This window comes from Pseudorca crassidens, chromosome 5, assembly GCF_039906515.1.
Source record: "Pseudorca crassidens isolate mPseCra1 chromosome 5, mPseCra1.hap1, whole genome shotgun sequence".
Classification (NCBI taxonomy): Eukaryota; Metazoa; Chordata; class Mammalia; order Artiodactyla; family Delphinidae; genus Pseudorca; species Pseudorca crassidens.
In genome coordinates this window covers 23,297,501-23,312,438 of record NC_090300.1, presented here as the reverse complement: position 1 = coordinate 23,312,438, position 14,938 = coordinate 23,297,501, and the positions used below count along the sequence as shown (strand labels likewise).

The 14,938-nt window shown below is 35.9% G+C and overlaps 1 protein-coding gene and 1 long non-coding RNA gene across 5 annotated transcripts in view; one reads left to right on the top strand and one right to left on the bottom strand.

Annotated features, from left to right (window-relative positions):
- HLTF (helicase like transcription factor) overlaps positions 1-14,938 on the bottom strand; it is a 59,851-nt gene that overhangs the window by 13,437 nt on the left and 31,476 nt on the right. For 2 of the 4 annotated variants that reach the window (XM_067737534.1, XM_067737536.1), the window contains exons 13-18: positions 14,664-14,753; positions 11,964-12,061; positions 7,690-7,833; positions 6,149-6,287; positions 5,365-5,500; positions 3,032-3,211 (exon numbers count right to left, since the gene is read on the bottom strand). In XM_067737534.1, coding sequence (XP_067593635.1) covers positions 3,032-3,211; positions 5,365-5,500; positions 6,149-6,287; positions 7,690-7,833; positions 11,964-12,061; positions 14,664-14,753 — 787 coding nt within the window. The remainder of the gene's footprint in view (positions 1-3,031; positions 3,212-5,364; positions 5,501-6,148; positions 6,288-7,689; positions 7,834-11,963; positions 12,062-14,663; positions 14,754-14,938) is intronic. The other 2 variants (XM_067737535.1, XM_067737537.1) reach the window with 1 other exon arrangement.
- LOC137224720 (uncharacterized) lies at positions 5,496-7,548 on the top strand. The gene is made up of 3 exons (XR_010943470.1): positions 5,496-5,631; positions 6,481-6,564; positions 7,047-7,548. It is a non-coding gene; the product is annotated as an uncharacterized lncRNA (long non-coding RNA).

Here is a 14,938-nt window from a genome sequence, read left to right as displayed (position 1 = left end):
TTGTATTAAAAAAGTTAGCACATGCAAAGCATTTAGAATAGTGCTGGACTACGGTAAATGATATACATCTGCTGATATGTAAGAGTAGTATTATGGCAACAAATGCTTCTCAGTATTCAAGAATGCAAGGAATAGGCAATATAAAGATTGAACTTACAAATTTTAGAACCGAACTACCTGAATTTAAACACCACCTCTGTCATTCATTAGCTGTGTGACACAGTGTAAGTCACCTAACTGCTCTGTGCCTCGGATCCTTCATTTGTAAAATGTAGGTAATCCCTGTACCGACTTAATAGGATTGTTGTGAATTAATACACATAAAGCTCTCAGATAAATGCATAACACGTAGTAAGTGCTCAATAAATGTTAGTAAATGTACTACCTATTAAGATATTTTTTAAATAACATTTTTTCTCTGAGAACAGTTTCAATAAAGTTACTCTTTTTCAACCTTTTCAAACAGAATAACATTTACCAATAGTCTAATTACTCCCTGGCACCGCTTCTTACACTGAAAATGAATATTTCAGTTTAAGAAATTTCTTTTGAGTGCCAGATACCGAAGTAGAAGTTTCCTCCTACCTCACCAGCTACACCTGTCTTGTTAGAACTCTTCTCTAACTTCACTCACTCTCTCGGTGATCTTATCCAGTCTCCCGGCTAAAAGTACCATTTACACACAGGTGACTTTCAAATTTATATCAAACCAAGAGCATTCCCATGAACTCTAATCTCATATCCAACTGACTATGGGACATCTCCACTTGGAAGTCACACAGGCATCACACAATCAATGTGCCCAAAGCTGAGTTTCTCATCTTCCCTGAGAAAACTCTGCTCCTCCCTACAGACCTATTCTGCAAATGGCAATTCCATCCTTCTAGCCACTCATGTGAAAAACCTTGCAGTTACCTTTCACTCCTCTCTCTCACACCCCATACTATATCAATCAGCAAGTTCTGTTGGCTCTACCTTCAAAATGTAACAGAATCCGGGCATTTCTCACCCCCTTCATCACTACTACTGTAGTAAAAAAAAAAACACCATCATCTCTTACTTTGATTTTTGCCGCTGTTCTCCCTACTTATGCCTTGACTCTACAATGTAAATCTTAACACAGCAGCCAGTTATCCTTTAAAAATATAAGTAAAATTAAGTCACTCGTGGTTCAAAACCCTTCCTTCAAAGGTTCCCAAATCTCATGAACAGTAAAAGCCGAAGTTCTTCCAATACGCCACAATGCCTTACATAACTGCACCCACCCCCACGCCAACAGCTCTCTGACATCATCACTATTTTCCGCCTTGCTCATATTATCCAGCCACACTTGCCTCTCTGTTGCTCAAGCTCCCCAGGTATGCTCCCAACTCAGGGCCTTTACACTTGCTGTTCCCCTCTGCCAGAAATGCCCGCCAACCCCAATCTCCTTTACATCTTTTCCCACATATCACCTTCTCAAGTGAAATCATCTTCCCTGAATACCCTATAAAAACAGCTTCAGTGCTCCCTCACCTCCTTTCTCTGCTTTACTTTTTTTCCATAAAACTTAATTTTTTAATCATCTGTTACCTCCCACTGAAATATAAGCTCCTTGAGGGTAGAGATTTTTGTCTGCTTTACTCTGCTGTATCCCAATGTGTACAACAGTGCCTGGCACACAGGCACTTAATAAATTTTGGTTGAAAGAATGAATATGAAGGAAATTTGAATCACCACTGCAAAGATTTTCAACTCTGAAATCGCTTGCTTAGAACAGTCTTTCTCAATATTCCTAATTCCTATTAAACCTGCTTTGTACCTCACTGAAGTTCTCATGTTTTGAAGATTCCCCTATATTCTCAACCCTGTCCTGCCTTCACTTGTCTCCTACTCATTCTGGTTCCTTCATGCATTCACATCAAACATGCTCTTGCTTAGACTAGAATTTCTCACCTACCAATCCCCAATACCTTTAATCTACACTTCATCAGCTCCTAGTTCCAGATTTCCATGTGTGGTTGGAAAGTCGTACTGATTTAACTTTTACATAGATCCAATACCATGTGGAGCCTGTCTACCACTCTAAAAACCTTACTTTTTGCAACGGCTGAAAATCCAGTCTACCTTCCTCAACTTCCCACTGCCTTATTCTGTAGATATCTTGTCTCATAGTTCACTGACTGTACTCTTGATATTATTTACCTCCATAGTAGGCTTTACTTTTCTCCATCAATTTGTTTTATTTTCTTTTCTATCTGTAGTCTCTTCCATGTTCTCTTCCTCTCAAAGCAATTACACAAATAAAACCATCAAAAAACTGATCCAGCAGCCAACTGTCAATCCTATCTACCAGTCTTCTTCCTTTTAAAGACAAACTTCGTGAAAAATGGTCTACCCCTACAGCTGGCTACTTCTTTGCAATCCCTTTACTCCTACAATTTGGCTATATATCTCATCATTCTAGTGAAACCATTCTGGGAGTTTATACCAGTAACTTCTGAATCACCAAATTATTGTAAATAGCCTTTACTAAGTCTCTGCACTATGTGACACTACTGACCATACATTCTTTCTTGATTACAGTCTTTACTGGAATTCTGTAACAGTTTCTCTACTTTCTTCATACATCTCCCCTTGATAGAATCTCTTCCAGTGGCTCCTCTTTATTTTCCTATGTCTTTAATGTGGAATGTTCCCCAAGTTTTAGTCCTTCTTTAGATATACTTCTCTCAATGTTTTTAATCTTCTCGCATGACACAGAACCAGGAATAGAAGCAACCAAGGTCTTCTGACTAGCAATCCAAGACTTGCCATTTCACGTAAACTTTTTTCCTAACTTAAGGAATTACTTACCTGGTGAATTATAATATTATTTCACTCACTTCAACTATTAATTTGTTAAAAAGTAAATAGTAAAAAAAAAAAAAAAAATTATACTTCAGTGCACTTAATAAGACTTTATTGCTAACATACCTAAAAAAATGCTATTCAATTAAAGTTAACAAAGAAAATAAAAACTAATTTCTAAAATGACTTTCTTTCTCCATACCTTCCAATAGTAGCTCTGCCTTCATTTTTCACAGACTGGTAAATCTTCCTCTCTTCATCTGAAAGTGTAATGTGCTGAATAAATACTTTACGTTCTGGTAACTCCAAAACAGGTTTTCCTCTAATTTTGCTTGTCTTTGTTCTTCTAAGTGTAATATTTTTAATTAGGGACTGTAAACGCCTAATCAAAATAAAAGAAATAATCACGTAACTTTTTATTTCTCCATAAGTTAATTCAATGAGAACGAAAAAGAATATCTTAATCTATTACCATTCTATGACCTTAGTAAAGATTAAAAAAAAAAACACTTATTTGGAGTTTTATCGAATCTTATAATGACAGACATATTCTACAAAGAGAAAATTATAGTAACAAAATACATTTAAATTTGCCCTCAATTCAGTACCTGTCACAGTTTAATCTTTTATCCTGTCCTTATTTTTCTTAAGCTCTTCTCCCCGTTTTTCTAATCACTAACCCTCTTTTTCCTTCTCAATTCTGTCAACTACACCACCCAAAGTTTGACACTCAAATTCTTAAAAAGTAGCTATTAAGTGCAAGGCATTATACTAAACATCATAAATACATAAATGAGTAAGATCTTATCTTCAAAAAATTTCTCCAGTAATATGAAAATCAAGGTACATAAATAATTTTTGTAAAGTAATGAATGCCAAAAATAAAAATTAAAACATGATGAGACAATTCAGAAGAGGGATAAATGCCTTCTAGATTCTACAGCCTTTACAATCTTCTCAATATCAGAAAAAAAAAAGGAAGCAACTCTTTAAAAAAAGATTTTTTCCTAACACTGAAATATAAATACAATTTCTTAAATCAGAATTTAACTAGTTGGTTCTGAGGAATCAAGTAGACAGTACTGCAAACTAGGTTAGTGGCTTTTGAATATTTTTCACTATAACCCACAGTAAGAAACGTATTTTACTCCATCCATCAAACATACAAAAACATATACATATAACAGAAACAAACATTTCACAAAACAATACTGTGTGTGATGCACTCTGCTATTTTCCTAAATCTTCTACTCTATTTCATTTTCTTTAATGAACAGCTATAATGCTAGCTGCCATCTTTATGATTTCACAAAATGCTAATGAATCCTAAACCCTCTGTCTGAAAACCACTGATCCAGGCAAAAAATTTGAACATTAGCCTAGTACCTTGCAAAACGGCTATCAGCAAGTTGATATTTTTGAGAAGTTGAGTTTTTACCTATCTCCACCAGAAACTTTCTGTCTTGTAAAACTCTTGTTACTGCCACTGTATTACCACATCATTCAGCTATCACTATATAAAGCTATACAACAGGGGTCCCCAACCCCCAGGCCATGGACCAGTACCTGTCCGTGGCCTGTTAGGAACCAGGCTGCACAGCAGGAGGTGGGCAGCAGATGAGCGAGCAAAGCTTCACCTGTATTTACAGCCGCTCCCCATCGCTCGCATTACCGCCTGAGCTCCGCCTCCTGTCAGATCAGCAGTGGCATTAGATTCTCATAGGAGCACGAACCCTACAGTGAACTGCGCATGCGAGGGACCTATGCTGCGTGCTCCTTATGAGAATCTAATGCCTGATGATCTGAGGTGGAGCTGAGGTGGTGTTGCTAGTGCTGGGGAGTGGCTGCAAATACAGAGTATCATTAGCAGAGAGGTTTGACTGCACAGAGACCACAATAAATCCACTGCTTGCAGACTCATATCAAAACCCTGTCAGTGAGTGGCAAGTAAAAACAAGCTCAGGGCTCCCACTGATTCTGCATTATGGTGAGTTGTATAATTACTTCATTATATATTACAATGTAATGATAATAGAAATAAAGTGCACAATAAACATAATGTGCTTGAATCATCCCGAAACCATCCCCCACCCCGCCCCCGTCAGTGGAAAAACTGTCTTCCACGAACTGGTCCCTGGTGCCAAAAAGGTTGGGGACCACTGCTATACAAGATAAGTTATGAAAATTTAGTGCATATTGGATTTTCTGAGCATATAATGTTTTTCCTGTCACTACTTAATTTATTAATGGTGGTTTTGAGAGTAAGAGCAACACACAAAGACCATATAGCTCTGCCTTCACAGTTCTGACTAAAATCAGGGGAAAGGAGAGTTAACCTTTTAGTGATTGGTAGAAATATTTATCCCCCCAAACAAGAATCATCAGATTTTTGACAGTCAAAGACATTAAGCCATAAACACTTTTTGGAGAGGAAAGCCAACAGTCAGGTTAAAATAGTAATGAAAGTGGCAACTGCTTCAAGCTGCGAACAATTATTTGTAGCTAATATTAATCAGTTGTCCTGAAATTACTTACCTAAGTCCACCTTCATCTCCCATTGTGACAGGACGCTGTATTGTTCTATGCCACCATTCTCTATCAAGAAATGGTTTAAGTTTTAAGAAGGAAAGAAGAGACCACAAGTCTTTTAAAGAATTCTGAATTGGAGTGCCTAAAAAGAACAGAAAACTGTTATAACTCTATAGCCAGAATACACAATCAAAATATCCACCGGCCCAATCAACGGAGACAACACTTGAAAATGGGCACTTGGTTCTAAGCGCACCCACTAACTATTAAGCTGTGAGTATAACCCTTTGTTAAACATATACACAATCTCAAAATACAGTCTGGCTCTGATTTTTAGCTCTCACTTGCCATACTAACAAAAAGACCACAGACCCCGTAAACTCAACTTTCTCCTTAACAAGAACATTTGCTTATTTGATTTTTAAATCAGCAGCACTAGCAAGAAGAAAAAAACTAATCTGAGCTTATATTCTCATCCCCATCTTCCAGTACAGGTTCATGAGTAGCAAACAAGCTCCATGATGGGAAGTAGAGAAATCAAGATTCTAATTGGAGGATTAAAGTGTCTAGAGTTCCAAAGTTCAAAAATAAGTATAGTGACTGTTCCATAAATGAACTATAATTCAAATGTTGCTATATCATGGGCAGCTATAAAAAAAAGTCAAAATGTTTTATTACATGATTTCTATAATTGATTTTTGGGAGAGACTTTATATCCACTTGAAGTTTACGAAGTTACCTCATAACTTACTTAACCATACATATTTGGGAATTCATTTTTTATCGTTACCTGTCAATACCCATCTTCTTTCTGCTTCTAAATCAAGTACAGCTTTTGTCTGCTGAGCATTTGGATTTCGTATGGCATGTCCTTCATCCAGGATCACTCTTAGCCACCTTATGCTATGTAGTGGACTATCAGCTTTAGTCTGAAATAAATGTTTCATATGAATCAAAAACACAGGAAAGTAAAATAATACTTTATGTAATTTAATAAGTAATATGAGTTGTTATTCTTTAATAGCATCACCTACTATGTGGTAGGTACTGCTTTAAGCACTACATATATTAAATTATTAAATGTTCACAAACTTATGAAGTATTATTACTCCTATTTTACAGATGAGAAAATTGAAGCACCAAGGTGTGACGTATGTTGCTCAAAGTACCACAGCTATGAAGGGCAGAGCTAGCATGCAAACCCAGGTAATCTAGCTCTCTGATGAGACCTTGGTTCAAAACACTGAGCTATTCTTATTCTGCCTCAGATTCAAACATATGATGATATAAAGATTGTCAGCAAAAAGAATTATTTGAATATAACATAATTACTTTTATGTAAAAGTTAATGTTCTTACCTAAAGACTAAAATTTTTATAGTAAAGTATTTTGGAAAACATTTTAACTTAACCGGAATTATAGGCAAACAACAATTAGAATTCTAAATGAACTGGGAAACAAATTTCAGATACAAAAAAGCTTATTTTTAAATTGAGATAAACAATTATCAAATCACTATGACAGAAAACAATATTCCAGAATATCAGAAAAAGTAAGAATTCATTTGCAAATTGCTATATACACTTAATTACAATTCAGATTTTAAAATTTAAGTGTTCTAAACATAAAATATTCCTAAATTATTATCTAAAGGAAGTCAAACCTTGTTCTTTTTTTTTTTTTTGCAGAATATTCAAAAACAATTTCCTCTTGGGGGGGCTAGAAAGGCAGAGCTGCAGCATCACCCTCCAAAAGGTGACCCCCAGTGCCAGCCCTCCACACCAGTACAGGAGGGCCAGGCAGCCCCACACCCCAGCAGATGAAGTCCCTGGGCTCAGCTGCTGGGCTGTGAGGACAGCCTGATGCTCAAGTTTCCCCATCTGTACAGTATGGTAAATCTGTGCACATAGTGTGGTAAATGCCGCACCTGAAGAAACCTGTGAAACTCCTGATTCAGAGATCCTTAATTTGGGGCTAGAACCCATGGATGGGATTTAGGGCACTCCTACCAGTTCCTGAAATTATATACAAAATTATGTGGATATGTATGCACATGAATGCTTCTGGAAAAAGGGTCTAGAGCAGCACTGTCGAATAGGAATGTCATGTAAGCCACGTATGTCATATTAAATTTTCCAGCAGCTACACTTTAAAAAGTAACAAGATATAGGTAAAATAAATTTTAATAAAATATTTTATTAAAAAAAATTTCCTATTTACTTCCTATATATTAAGGGAAGAGTATAAAGCCTGAATTTTAGAACACTTTAGAAACCTGAAGCAATTACTTAAATTCAACTTCCGAAAATCTCTGAGTATCAACATACTTACTCCATAGTCATGAGTTAAAATATTATATGTAGTCAAAACAATATCCTGTTTCGAAAGCAAGGCTGGGTCTCTAACACGATCAGGACCATAATAAACATAAAAATTCAAGTGCACATCTGATTTTATATGTTGTCCAAACTGGTCCTAAAAGAAAATCAGAAATATTTTAATAAGAAGTAGGTTAGTGTCAGGTTCAATATGTGTATAAAATGTACTGTTTTGGCAGTAGTGTCACAAATCAAACTACTAAAATTGCATAAAAACAAGTTTCATGCAATCTAAAACAACAACGATAATAACAATACTAGTTATTTTATTGCCAGGGAAACTGACATATATACAATAATAATACATTATATAAATTTTGCCTGTCCCTACCAGTGGGCAGCTGCTTCATTTTTAGAAGGAAAAAACAACCAAGTTTTTTTAAAACAGTAAGTTTTTTTTAATTTAGTATTTTACAAAAAGGGTCTTTAATGCTTCCATTTAGTGACTTAATATTATCAAAATTAAACACTGAAAGAACAGTAGGCAATATTTTCAAGAATGTAGGTAGAGATTCAAGCACAGTATCTACTTTCATTCATTTATTATAGGCCTACTGTTTGCCAGGTATCAACCAGAAAGGTGGTGCAGCTAAAGAGAAAAACAAGATCTGGTCCCTGTCCTCCTTGACAACATGATCAGTTTTAAAAACTTGAGAATTTTTTGTCTGCTTTGGTTTTTTTAACTCAAGAAAACAGTAGATCTGGGAGATTCTGAGCAGGAAAAAAAAAAAAAGATTAGAAAGAGACAGAAGGTACTAAGGAGACACAGCTGGGAAACTATTAGATGAAAAATGGAAAAGATGATGAAGACCTATACCAGACTGGCAAAAGTAAGAACAGAATGGAAAGGACTGGTGTGAAAGACAGTGACTGATGGGACTTGAGAACTAATTAAATATGGGATATGAAGAAAAGGGAGAAGACAAAAGAAGACTCTGATACTTAACTACTAGAACTGTGTGATAAAGATACAGAGAAGTTTAAAAAAAGAAGGGAAAGCAGGCATAAAGATGAGAAAGAGATAATGAGTATTATTATTTTAGACATTTAAAATTTTTGGTCACCATAGAATATCTGACTAGAGAAATATACTCCAAAAATTTAAATACTGGCCTGTAATGCAGGTGTAGATACAGACTTTAAAGTTATCAGTAGACAGTACATGAAGCTACAGGAATGAATAAGATTTTCTAAGGAGAACAAATACAATGAGGAAACCAGGTTAGGGGAAGAGCCTGCAGAGAGCAATACTTAAAGAGCACAGCTTATGCTTCATTGGGAGATAAAACATGATGTCTGAGATATGATTTTAAATATTCCAGCAAAGAAAAAAATAAAGCAAATGTGGTAAACTTTTGATTCTTGAATCTAGATGACTAATGGAGATCTCATTACAAATTTTCATAATACAAAAAAAAAAGCTTTAAGTGAAAAAAAGGCAGACTACATAGGAAGCATGGAAGGAAGAGGCAGAGAAAAACAGTGGTCAGAAAATTGGGATAGCAAACAAACTCTTGGGCAGGGGGACCAAAGAATATCAAAGTTTCAAGAATGAATACAAGATCAATTTTTTTTTTTTTTTGCGATATGCAGGCCTCTCACTGTTGTGGCCTCTCCCGTTGCGGAGCACAGGCCCCAGACGCGCAGGCTCAGCGGCCATGGCTCATGGGGCCAGCCGCCCTGTGGCATGTGGGATCTTCCTGGACTGGGGCACGAACCCATGTCCCCTACATCGGCAGGCGGACTCTCAACCACTGCACCACCAGGGAAGCCCCAAGATCAATTTTTTAATTTGTAGTTTATGTTCATTCCCTCTCTTTACCAAAAGGATTGAAGATTAACAAATAACACATAACAAAAAGTAATAAAAGGGAAACAAAGTCAGGGCAGAGGAAAAGAAAAAGGGAACTCACTGGACATGGCAACAATGAAGTCTCTGAAGCCCTTCAAAAAGAGTTTCTATGGAAGGTGGGAGCAAAAACCAGACTTACTGTGGGCTAAAGAGAGAATGAAACCTGAAACAGTTAAGGCAAAAATACAGAAAAGAGGATAAAACATGAAAGAGTAAAGGTGAAAATGCAGAGAATCTTATCAAGAAATCTGGTGGAAAACGAAAGGAGAAAGAGTACAGTAAGAGGAAACTGAATCAACGGGTTACCTTGAAATGAAACAGAATATCTGTGGAAAGATCAGACTTGACATAAAAGAAAATTAACTCTTTTGGAGAAAGAGAATTATAGTACTGAGTTTCTAGTCACTGTGCTAGGTTGCGTGTGTGTGTGTGTCTGTGAGAATGAAACAGGTGTTATTATTTAATTTTCCATTGGGAGGATAAATAATCTGTCTGAATATCCAGAAAAATTATGTGGTGTAAGTGGGATTGGTATCTTCCTCCTTTAACTGGATTCTTTCCTATGTTTGAAGACAAAGAAGGGAAGATAAGGTACTTCTAGCTTGTTTATTACAGTGCTAGGTTATGTTACCGGGGGGCTTGGAAGAGAGCAGCTTGTCAAGAGATTGCAAAATTCTGATTCTTATCCCTATATGCTCAGCCATCACTCATTCCTTTCAAAGTCAGTTTTTCCATAACCTCAGTAGGCATGATTTTGCCAAGGTTTCCTTTCTTAAGTTTATATACTAAACTTTTGGGTTTTTTCCAAATATAAAATTATAATGACATACTAATTACCGATTTTAAAAATACATATCCATGGCCCCAAGCAGTTAAAAAGTCACTGTTCTTTTGTTTATACCTCGATTAGTACTTGTAAACCTCACCCTGAAACTGCTATTCAAGTACCCATGTACTGTCTTTCCAGCAATGGACCACACATCAAAAGAAATAGCATAGCTTTATTGGAATAAAAAAAAAAAAAGAGCAAGAGAGAACTAAAACGCATCCTGGTCCTAAGAGGAAAAATGACACTAATGAGAAGACAGTGTAATTAAAAAAAATAATAAATACACCAAAAACTTATAATAAAAAGATAAGAGCCAAAGAAGGCAAAGCTACATAAAAGTCAAGAAGATATGAAAGAGGTCACAGAATTTGACAATTAGATAATAACTACTAATTTTTTCCAAGGAAATTTAGAGAACTGGTGGCAGAAGCCAAGTTACAATGAGCTAAGGAGTTAGTAAATAAAAGCATAAAGTGGAAATTAAACCCCAAGAGTTAAGACAGTGAACGCAAGAAGAGTAGCAACTTAAAGGTGAGACATAATCAAGAGAAAGTATTTAAAAATGTAAAAGATCTGACTATGTTTCATGAAAGAGCCAGTGGAGAGAGACTGAATAACCAGGCAAGGGGAAAAATAACACACAAAGTGAAAAGGCAGAAAGAGATGGAATCTAATGTATAGACTAAGGTATCGCTCTTACAAAGAGTAGGACCTCTTCCACCTCTGAGATTAGAGGAGGAAAGGCCAGGAGAGATGCAGATAACCTTGGAGATGGCAAGAATGGAAGTTCACATCCAGTGGTCTTTTTGTTCACAATGCTTCCAACAGAGTCATTATTTCATTATCACATGGAGCTTGAAGCTCAAACTGGAAAGGAAATAGAACCAAGCTGCTCCTACACGTAACACATAAAGAGGTTCCATTCCAATGCAATGTTTTAGAACAGAAAAGCAATCTGGAAGAAGAAGGAAAAAAAAAAAAAAGACGTAGCCTTAAAAGCATAGGCTCTAGAGTCAGAATGTTGGAGACTATATCCCAGCTCCATCAATTATTGGCTGGATGACCTTAGGCAAGTTAATTTCTCTGTGTTTCAATTCGGTCACCTGGAAAATGAGAATAATAGTTGTGAAGATTAAATGAGAAAATCTATGAAAAGAGCTTAGGAAAAAACTGAGCACATAGGAGCTCACTAAATGTTATAAGCTGTTATAAAAACAAAAGTTATCATTAGTGGTGTTCTTAAAAAAGAGGTTCCAACAGTTCATAAATAAGGTGTGGTCTTAAATTATACACTCTGGGGGACAGAAATGGAAGAGGAAGAAGTACAAGCCAAATCTTATGACAGCAACTGACAATGTTTCTTTCTCTACTATAAATTTTCAAAGAAAAATAACTTCAATTCAGCAAATATAATCCCAATTCACTTAACAGTTACTTCAATTTAAATATAAAGTGCTGACCAAGCATATTTCTTGCAATGAAAGACTCTTTTTATAGTGTCAGACAAATATAAATTACATGTTTTTAAAGGGCTGTGAAGACTTACAATCCAGTTGCTTAACACAGAAAGTGGACAGATGATCAGTGTTGTTCTTGGTCTCTCTTCAGTATCAGTTTTCTTTGAACTCTCCACTGCAGATGCTCCTGAAAGAAGATACATACTTCAGCTGTTTTTTTTTTCCTCAAACATACACAAAGTCAATGAAGATATGACAAAAATGTGCCTCTATGAAGAGAAATTAGGAAGAATTAAAATGAAGGACTTCTGGGCTTCCCTGGTGGTGCAGTGGTTGAGAGTCTGCCTGCCGATGCCGGGGACGCAGGTTTGTGCCCCGGTCCGGGAGGATCCCGCGTGCCACGGAGCGGCTGTGCCCGTGAGCCGTGGCCACTGGGCCTGCGCGTCCGGAGCCTGTGCTTCGCAGCGGGAGAGGCCACGACAGTGAGAGGCCCGTGTACCGCAAAAAAAAAAAAAGAAAAGAAAAAGTATAGTACTGGCACAAAAACATACACATAGATCAATGGAACAGGATAGAAAGCCCAGAAATAAACCCACACACTTATGATCAATTAATCTACAATTAAAAAAAAGGCAAGAATATACAATGGAGAAAAGACAATCTCTTCAATAGTGGTGCTGGGAAAACTGGACAGCTACATGTTCAAGAATGCAAAAGTAAAACATTCTCTAACACCAAATACAAAAATAAACTCAAAATAGACTGAAGACTTAAATGTAAGACCAGAGACTATGAAACGCCTAGAGGAAAACAGGCATAACACTCTTTGACATAAATCACAGCAGTGTTTTTTGGATCCATCTCCTAAAGTAAAGGCAATAAAAGCAAAAATAAACAAATGGGACCTAATTAAACTTAAAAGCTTTTGCACAGCAAAGGAAACCATCAACAAAACAAAAAGACAACCTACTAAATGGGAGAATATATTTGCAAATGATATGACTGATAATGGACTAATATCCAACATACATAAACAGCTCATACAACTCAATATCAAAAACACAAACAACTCGATTAAAAAATGGGCAGAAGACCTGAATAGACATTTTTCCAAAAAGGAAATGTAGATGGCCACAGGCACATGAAAACATGCTCAACATCGGTAATCATCAGGGAAATGCAAATCACAACAGCGAGATATCACCTCACACTTGTCAGACTGGCTATCATCAAAAAGAACACAAATAACAAATGTTGGTGAGGATGTAGAGAAAAGGGAACCCTCATGATACTGTTGGTGAGAATGTAAATTGGTGCAGCCACTGTGGAAAACAGTATGGAAGTTTCTCAAAAAACTAAAAATAGAACTACCATATGACCCAGCAATTCCACTCTTGGGTATATATCCAGAAAAGATAAAAGCACTAATTCTAAGAAATACATGCAGCCCGAACGTTCACGGCAGCATTATTTACAACTGCCAAGATATGGAAGCAACCTAAGTGTCCATCAGCAGATGAAATGGATAAAGAAGATGTAGCATATACATACAATGGAATATTACCTGTTAAAAAGGATGAAATTTTGAAAATTCCCTGACGGTCCAGTGGTTAGGACTTAGCGATTTAACTGCTGTGGCCCAGGTTCAATCCCTGATTGGGGAACTATGATCCCACAAGACAAGTGGTGTGGCCAAAAAAAATTTTTTTTAATAAATAAAACAACTGTTTTCACACACACAAAAAAGAACAAAATTTTGCCATCTGCAGCATCATGAATGGACTTGGAAGGCATTAGGCTAAGTGAAATAAGTCAGACAGAGAAGACAAATACTGTATATGATATCACTTATATGTGGAATCTAAAAAATACAACAAACTGGTGAATATAAAAAACAAGAAGCAAACTCACAAATGTAGAGAACTTGTGGTTACCAGTAGGGAGAAGGAATAGGGAAGGGGCAGTGTAGCAGTAGGGGAGTAAGAGGCACAAACTATTAGGTGTAAGATAAGCTACAAGGATATACTGTACAACATGAGGAATATAGCCAATATTTTATAATAACTGTAAGTGGAGTATTACCTTTAAAAATTGTGAATCACTATATTGTACACCTATAACAGGTAATATTATACAGCAACTATACTTCAATTAAAAAAATTTTTTAAATTTTAATTATGTGTTTACTTGTTTATTTTATATTCCCCCCCGAACATTAGACATAAGCTCTGTGAAAACAGACTTTTGTCTGCTGTATCTCCAACACGTAAAACAGAGGATACTAAGGTGCAGCAATATAGTAACTTGTCCCAGATCACCTTAACCACAGTTCAATCTCTTTCTATTTCAAATATTCAGACTCTTAAGCACTGTCATTTCCCTATGAATTACAAAACATAAAGTAATAATAAAGATCACTTACATTTTTAATTGAAAAGCATATTCTTCTCATACCAAAAATAAATCTCTATAATAATTCTAATTAATCCAAATTAAATTAAGTTTTAAAGCAGCCATAAATTGCTCTGTGCCTTTATTAGAAAAAAAATCTATGCTACTCAGATGAGTAAGGGACCTATTCTCATCATATTTTTTGACCTAACTAAAACAAACAAAATAGGAAAATACATCAAAGTGCACTTTTAAAAATGAGATTGTCTTTTTTCTTTTCTCTACTTTCTTAACTTCTTGTAATACAGTTTTATAACTTTTGTCATTTAAAATTTCTCTCTTTGAAAAACAGAAAAAACAAACCAAACAAAAGGTAAAAACCCAGCAGATTTACTTACTCTTTTTCAACATTTTCTTTTTGGTTGCAGGGGTAGATGAAGTAAGTGCACATGCAAACTCTGCATCTTCTTTAACCTTAGATGATCCTGCTGAAGTGAAAACCACAGCATCATTAAGATATTTGAAAACCAATTCTCTCCTGTACTTAAGTACAGGTACTTTCTAAGGATAGAAAATATAATACCACTTCCACACTTTCTTAAGAGCTTATATTACTAAATAAAAATAAAATAATTTCTAGTAACCAAAATTGCCTCTTTTGACACTATCTTTC